Here is a 7,640-nt window from a genome sequence, read left to right as displayed (position 1 = left end):
TGGGAAAACTACAAGGCGTCCCCCTCATCCTTTCTTTTCTCCCCAACACTCTGTTCTCCCCTATTTCCTGATCCAGCCTTCTCTCAGGACTCCCAGATCCAGACCCCCCTGTCTCAACCCCTACTCCCTACCCCCCAGTCTCAGCCTCTCAGAAGCTCCTTTCCCACTCAGCTGAATCCTGAAACTAAACCCCCCCCCCCTCTTCATTCACTCACAGGCCTATCTTCAGAGTTAAACCTTAGCCCCTCCCAGGCTCCAACCACAAACCCAAGTTCAATCGTATATCTCAGTCCCCATCCTGGCCCCCACCCCTTGCCCTAGCCCCCATTGTCAACCCCCAGCCCCCAAGCAGCTCCAGCCCCAACAAGCCAGCCGGCCAGCCAGCCAAGTCAAAAATTCAAAGCCTTCGTTAAACAAGAGGAGGTCTGTGGAGCAGGCTGCCTCCATCCCTCCCTTCTTCCTCCCTTCTACCTCCCTCTGCCAGGTCCAGGGTCAGTGCATGGCTGGGGGAAAGAGAGAGAGCACTGAGATGAGAGACACAGGCATGGGGTGTTCAGCTGAGAGAGAAAGAGAGAGAGACGGAGAGAGACAGAGATCCTGTGTCCCTCTAAACGTCTCCCTCAATCCACCGCCTCCCAGATCCAACACACCATGCCGCTTTATGACAGATGTTCCAACCATGTGAGAAAGAATGAGTAAGAGAAAGAGAGAGGCAGAGGCAGAGACAGAGCCCTCTCCCTCCCCAACTTCACCCTTCCCTTGTTTCTTCACACCACCCCCAGCCCCTCACACTTGAAAGGGACTGAGAAGGGGGCCAGTGGGGTAGGCTGTGTGGTGGGAATGACCCAGACACAACACAACATAAGATTGGGCTGCCCCCCTCCTGCACCCCACCCCCAACCTCGGCTCTCCACAGGACTCCACAGCTGGGTTGGAATGTGACCTGCTTCAGATTTAATGCCAGACTTGATCGTCTTCTCTCTGTTTGTCTGTCCATCATCTCGGTTGCAAACAACTAAATAAAATGCCAAGTAGGAATGTGCACACAGCCAAAACTTTAGCGTGCACGTAAACTAAAACTGATGCTGTGGAATGTGGAAATCCATTTTGCAAACAAATGTAGACACATTGAATGTCTACAAGATAAACCAATCAGATAAGAGCGGAGCTGCATGAAAACTTGATCATGTTGGGAAAAACTGAAGGTTTTTATTTGTTATCGTTTTGTTCCATAAATGTCATTATGTAGATTTTAAAACATCATACATTTGATGAATATGTTGCTTTCCTACATACTGTCAACTTTCTCAAATGAATTTACATGGAAAAAGATTACACATTCTCCCAACTGCTCTTAGCAATGTAAAGATAACTCAAAAATAAATATGATGTTTAGTACAGGTTCATATAGTCATTCAAAAGTGAATCCCACTGAGTAAAATGAAAAAGCTTATTTAATTCTGGTAAATAGTTGAAGCTTGGCATAACTTCATTGCAAGCTCAAGAGCTCAAAACATATATTACAAAACGTTTCTATTGAGAACCCACTTACCATGAATAATAATACACATATTGTTAAGGAATACAATGTATATGTAAGGCATTAGTATGCTCAAGATAATACTTTTGAATTTAAATTGACTTTCATTTTAGTTGGACTAGAATATTGTTAAGTGCTTGATACAAGTTCCCACTACTATTTACTTTTTTATCAACTAGTAAATTGTAAATCTCACATTTCAAAATAACCTCCAGTCTCATATGATATTAGATGTGCAGTGCGTACTTGAGTCCTAACATTTGTTGCCCAAATGTCAGTATGGGGGCCAATGGAAAGAAACAAATCATTGCGTGGCTGAAACTGTTCATTTGGGAGATAATTTCACAAAGTCCTTCAGAGCCTTGTTCTGGTTATTGGAGGGTATGTATTGAGACAGAATAAAGAATTAACCAGTCTGGTAGCATGAATGCTTAGAAAGTGTTTTTCCTGAAATTGTGTTCTAATTCTGAAATGTTTACCAACAGACCTGTAAAAAGAAAGATTTTGAAAAAGGTCCCAGCAGATATTGTGGACACTAGTTCTCTGCAGCCTGTTGAGGATCTTTGACACGGAAAGTGAGAGAGAGAGAACGAGAGAGATGGGGGGGGGGGGAGTAACAGGAAAGAGGAAATCTCCTACAGATCTACTGTGTGCTGGTAAACTCTTTGAGAACATCACAGGTTTTCTTTTGGACCACCTCACGGAGCTTCCGGACTCTCCGTGTGCTGGAGGAGCCCACAAAGCTGTCAGGCTGGAGAACAGCCATGCCGTTGTGGACATCCCCCATGATGATGAGCTGGCTGTCAGCCCTGGTGATGTTGGGACATGGGCAGCTCCAGTCCATGTTGAGTAGCGTGACCTCCAAGGGTTCCTGGCCGAAGAACTTGAGGCCCATTTTCTCGTCTTTCAGAATCTCTTCCACCATCACCAGGGCATGGCCCGAGTCCTGCTCTTCTGTCAGGTCTGTCACACGGCCAAGGATCACAAAATCACTCTTGCAGAAGCTGGCCACCATTTTGCCCCGTGGTTTGCACATCTTGCAGTTGTTGTTCTTGGGGAAGGGGCACATCTCCTCACAGGCTTCTTTGGACTCAAAGTTGTTCTCGTTGCCGCCACAGCCTCCGTAGACGAATGACTGGCACTGCTTGAGGCTGCTGCTGTAGGCCCAGCGCGGCTCGTAGGCCTTGCATGGGCCTTGGAGGCTGGGGAGGCTGCATGGTGCCGACAACTCTGCCCCACACGACAGCATGCAGGCCTCATAAGTGTCAAAGTGGTTGCGGTTCTTGTTGCACTGGCTGTAGGTGAAGGTAAAGCAGTTGTTCCTCTTGGACTCGTAGTGCCAGCTAATGATCTCTTCCCCACAGTCGTCTGTGTCTGGCCCCTTTAGACACTCCTCGGCGGGGAAGGGCAGGTGGGTTGCGTTCCAACCGGCCCCCTCTCTGCGCCCTGGGGTTTTCTGGATGACTGCCAGGGGGAAGTGGGAGGCTACGGTGCCGCCCACGTTCTTGGCGGTGCAGGTGTAGATGCCAGCGTCTTGCGGCTGGGTATTGTAGATGACCAGCTGGCCAATGTTGGTGACCACCATGTTACCCTTCACGTGATTGGGCCCCATCACCGTGTTCTCCTTCCCCTCCAGCTGCTTCTCCCACGTCACTTCTGGGTGGGGCTTTCCAGAAACCTCACACAGGAAGCCGGCCGTCTCGCCAACAAACACAGCCTGCTGGGTTGGGCTGCTGAGTATACTGGGAGGGTGGATGTCGGCGGGGAGGGTGGTTTCCAGAAGGGCGGTGGTTGGCCGCAGGGTGGTCTCCAGGGGCAGTGGGCTGGTGTTGGGCCAGGTGAGGTGATACCTCAGGATATGATAAGAAAAATAACATATTTGCACCTCAAGGTAACTTTTTAGCAACTGTGTTGGTCACAGTTCACAGTTGGGGTTGTCTCAAAAAATATATTAAAAAAATAAACAAAAGAGAAAGGTTAAATATGTTGTATTTCTTCCCAATTCCTTACCTGCAGGTGACCATGGAGATGGAGATGCCCTTGGAACAGGCCTCCGCGTCCATGTAGCACTTGTTGTAGTAGGTCATCCCGTCCGAGGCACAAGTGAAGTGGGGCTCCCTCTCACAGCGGTCACGGCACTTACACACGGGTTGGCCATCCCAGATGTCGCACTCGGAACCCTGCTGGGTGCACATAAACTTGTCGCAAGTGGCACCCTTTGGCATGCCCACGGGACCCTTGCTTCCTTTGATGTCCATGTAGCGCGCCGCCACGCAACTTTTGTTACCACACACGTTGGGGCAGCACTTTTCGAAGGTCTCACAGTCCTTAGGTAGGGAAACAGGAAAATTATTGTGCATGTGCCTTTGGCATTAAGAAGTATTCTTTCATAATAAATGGAAGACTGAAATTATAATAAAGGTATAAAATAAGTAATAAGGCAATAAAGCACAACCCAGTTGACATACAAATGGCTAAATGGTTATGGATCAATAATTTTTCAAAGTAAAAACGTCTGTTAATAAGAATATCTAAGCAATTACATTTTTTGGATTTCCTCATTGCAACTTATTTTGAACTGCCTTTAATTGGGACACAGCAGAAAGTAATTTTTTTACGTTGTAATGTACAGACAATAAAAAATTATTTGTGTATCTACTCCACAAACTTTCCACCACTAAGCTCGTGAATTTACCTGGTCGGATTCGCATTCGCGCATGCAGGTGCTCATTGCATCCACCCACAAGTTGGGGTTCATCTCGTTGGGACACATTCCTGCATGAGAGTAAACCACTTTGGCAACAGACATGGGCATCGCTCTTACCCGATCGTGGTCTACTATTAAGTAGAAGACGAAACATCGTCCAAACACAAACCAAATCCACCGGGGAAACAACATCCACCACATATCCAGCGCGTAACGGACGATCGCAAAGATCCCAAATAATTAAAAACGTATTTGAATGTTGAAGTTTACTTTCCTATGTGAAAACCTGTCAGTTTAACAACCCAGTAAAATGTACACGAACTAATTTTACAAATAAAAACGGCGTGGAGACCTGTGTTCAACTCGATGTGTAGCAGGAGGACTCTCCAGTCCGTGTGAATCCACGTATAATAGTCCAAATAGATAAGGTAGCGGTATGTGAAACCTATTACTTAGGTTGAAACTACATGAATTGGCTAGTCTTCATCGACTGCAGATCGTAGATGAGTTACAGTTATGATGAGCTTACTAAAAAATGTCTTCAGAGACTTCAGTCTCTGACGCCTACTGGAGAAAAGGCACCTGTGTGCAAGGCGCCGTGACACCTTTTAACCCTTAGCTTGCAAGGTTGATTCACAATTCTTTTGTGTCCGGCCAATGACTTAAATAATAATAATTTGGATTAGGGAATAGATATATTGTTATATTTAAATGTTAGTAATGTATGTAGATTTAGCCTACTGCAACAGTAAGTTTGTTACTTTTATCCACATTTCTAAACTTTTGAGGGCTCTCGCAGTCCTGGGTTTTCGTCATGAGTTGCCAAAATGTGGAAGTTTGTGTTGTTTAGGCATATCTTATACCTTTCAATAACAATATGTTGGGTGGATCAGTCAACGTTTTACTGCAATGTTTAAAATTGGGTTAATATCTGTACGACACTTGCTATAAGAGATTAAATTAGACAATTTGAAGATATTTGCTTCTAGAAACAATGATTGCTGCATGTATTCACCAACGTAATTGCTAATAAACACTTGGTATCTGTTTCCAGTAGATGGCACTATCCATAATGTCCCTAAGCCGTTCTCTTATCCACAGATTTGCTTTTGAACACTGGCGGTCATTCACACTCTCCTTCTCAACAGTCCACATGACGCAGTCACAGACTATAAAAATATTTTTGCAAATATTGACCATACCTTTATCTATCCATGCCAGAGACTTGTGGCATGTTATTAAATAATATACTGTATAAACACAAGGATAAATATATTTTTGGCAATTGCACAAGCCCTTTAATAATGGTGAGATGTGATTTACAAGTTATAAGACATTGTTTAAGTAGATAATATCCATATGTAGGCCTAAGTGGCATCCATTAACTAACTTGCGAAGGAGACAGTATACTTATGGATAGCCTAAGTGGTTCATCAACATGGCTGAAGGTTCATATTTGAGGCTGTCTCCTGCAATCTGCTGTTTCCCCAGATGAGATCCTGCTGAGCCAAAGAGGCCCAGGGCTCTCCAGCCCTAGCCTCTGTCTGGGCCCTCTGTCTATGAGCCCTCACTGACCGGAAGACACACATCAACACACTCACACAAAACCTGGGCCACACGCACGTACGCATAAACAGGTGTCCATTTAGAGACAAAAGCCGATTCAAACACACATCCAGTGTGTCTTACCTGCAGTAGACAAATCAGTTTTTAAAGATGAAAATTCCGAACACAAACAGGGTTTTCAGGCGTGAAATAACCCTTTTCAAGTTGAACCAGAACATGCATTTCCTGCTGAAAATGTGTTGGAATGCTGAAATCGGATTCTTTTTTTTAAATGGCTGAAAATACAGAAATGAGAAAAGAAAGCTGAAATTAATTTTTAAAATGTATGATTCACACTAAAGAGAGAGTGTGGAAGCTGAACTGCATTAACAAAGCTAAGAGCTTAAATAGCCTACAATGCAGGAGAAGCTGAAAGCTGAACTGTTAAACAGAAGAAGTAGGATAACTAGTTGTAACAAGAATATTATAGTTTTAACAGCTGAAATTAGTTGGGATAGTAATATCAGTAGCAGATGTAGCCTATCATTGAGTGCGTTTACTCGGCTTTCTTGGATTCAATGTGTTGATTGAATGAAACAAACAACAGTTGGACCGATACAGGACGACCCGGCGACCTTTTGTTGCAGAAGGATGATGGTGCAAGTTTTGTCCATGGAGCATACAACGATTAATAAAAAGAATCATGTAGACGTGTTTGAGTAATTACATAACTAATTACACATGTAAACGGAGTAATCGTATTATTGGCATTAACCGACAATGGCTATCGGGTTTGTCATGGTCAAGCGAATGCACTCACTGGCGTAGTAGAACAAAACAGTACCATTAGCATTGTAGTTAGTTAGAGATATTAGCAGCATCTGCAGAATAAGTAATTGTAGTAGTGGCATAAGATATAGCAGTAGTGGTAGTAGTTGTGTTGTGGTGCTCTCAGTCTTTTAATGAGACGAGTTGACTGAATAGATTGTGTCTCCACTAATCCATTTACATTTAAATTTACATTTATTCATTTAGCAGACGCTTTTATCCAAAGCGACTTCCAAGAGAGAGCTTTACAAAGTGCATAGGTCACTGATAATAACAACAAGATAGCCCCACAGCATTGCGGGTAGTCAAAAACAAGAAGTACATATTGTGAACAACCAAAAAATAGTGCTAAAGGGAAGAAACCATAAGAGCATGTAGTTAAACAAGTTAAAATTACACAACATTAATCTCTAAGTGCAGGTGTACCTGTAGGAAAGCAAAACAAATAGGATTAACTAAAATAGAATACAGCAGTTTAAATCAGCTACCACTAACCATCAAGAGCAACAGTCTAAGCAAGAGTCATTGTGATCCTTGAGGAAACTAGCGTTGGGTTCAGCAAACCATTCCTAAGTACCATTGTACTCCCGGAACAAGTGCGTCTTGAGCCTTCTCTTGAAGGTGGAGAGACAGTCCGTGTCTCTGATGGAGGTGGGGAGTTGATTCCACCACTGGGGTGCCAGGCAGGAGAAGAGCTTGTGCTGGGACCGGGCGGTCTTGAGAGGTGGGACCACCAGGCGGTTGTCTGAAGAAGACTGTAGGTGGCGGGTGGGGGTGTAAGGCTGCAGGAGAGACTTGATGTAGTCGGGCGCAGTCCCGTTCACTGCTCGGAAGGTCAGTACCAGGGTCTTGAATCTGATGCGGGCCGTTATGGGTAGCCAGTGGAGGGAGATGAGGAGCGGGGTAACGTGGGAGCGTCTGGGTAGATTGTAGACCAGGCGGGCCGCTGCGTTCTGAATCCTCTGAAGATGGCGGGTTGCGCATGATGGGAGACCGGCGAGCAGCGAGTTGCAGTAGTCC

General features: G+C 44.9%; 1 protein-coding gene across 1 annotated transcript; it reads right to left on the bottom strand.

Moving 5' to 3' along the window:
* Positions 1 to 1,388: 1,388 nt before the first annotated feature.
* On the bottom strand, positions 1,389 to 4,448 carry wfikkn2a (info WAP, follistatin/kazal, immunoglobulin, kunitz and netrin domain containing 2a). Its single transcript, XM_047017353.1, has 3 exons — positions 4,236 to 4,448; positions 3,551 to 3,867; positions 1,389 to 3,390 (listed from the first exon to the last, which is right to left on the bottom strand). The coding sequence occupies exons 1-3, from the start codon at positions 4,446 to 4,448 to the stop codon at positions 2,184 to 2,186; spliced, it is 1,737 nt and encodes a 578-aa protein (XP_046873309.1). The 3' UTR covers positions 1,389 to 2,183.
* Between the last annotated feature and the right edge of the window lie 3,192 nt (positions 4,449 to 7,640).

This window comes from Hypomesus transpacificus, unplaced genomic scaffold, assembly GCF_021917145.1.
Source record: "Hypomesus transpacificus isolate Combined female unplaced genomic scaffold, fHypTra1 scaffold_52, whole genome shotgun sequence".
In the NCBI taxonomy this organism is placed as follows: Eukaryota; Metazoa; Chordata; class Actinopteri; order Osmeriformes; family Osmeridae; genus Hypomesus; species Hypomesus transpacificus.
This window is presented reverse-complemented; position numbering and strand designations above follow the sequence as displayed.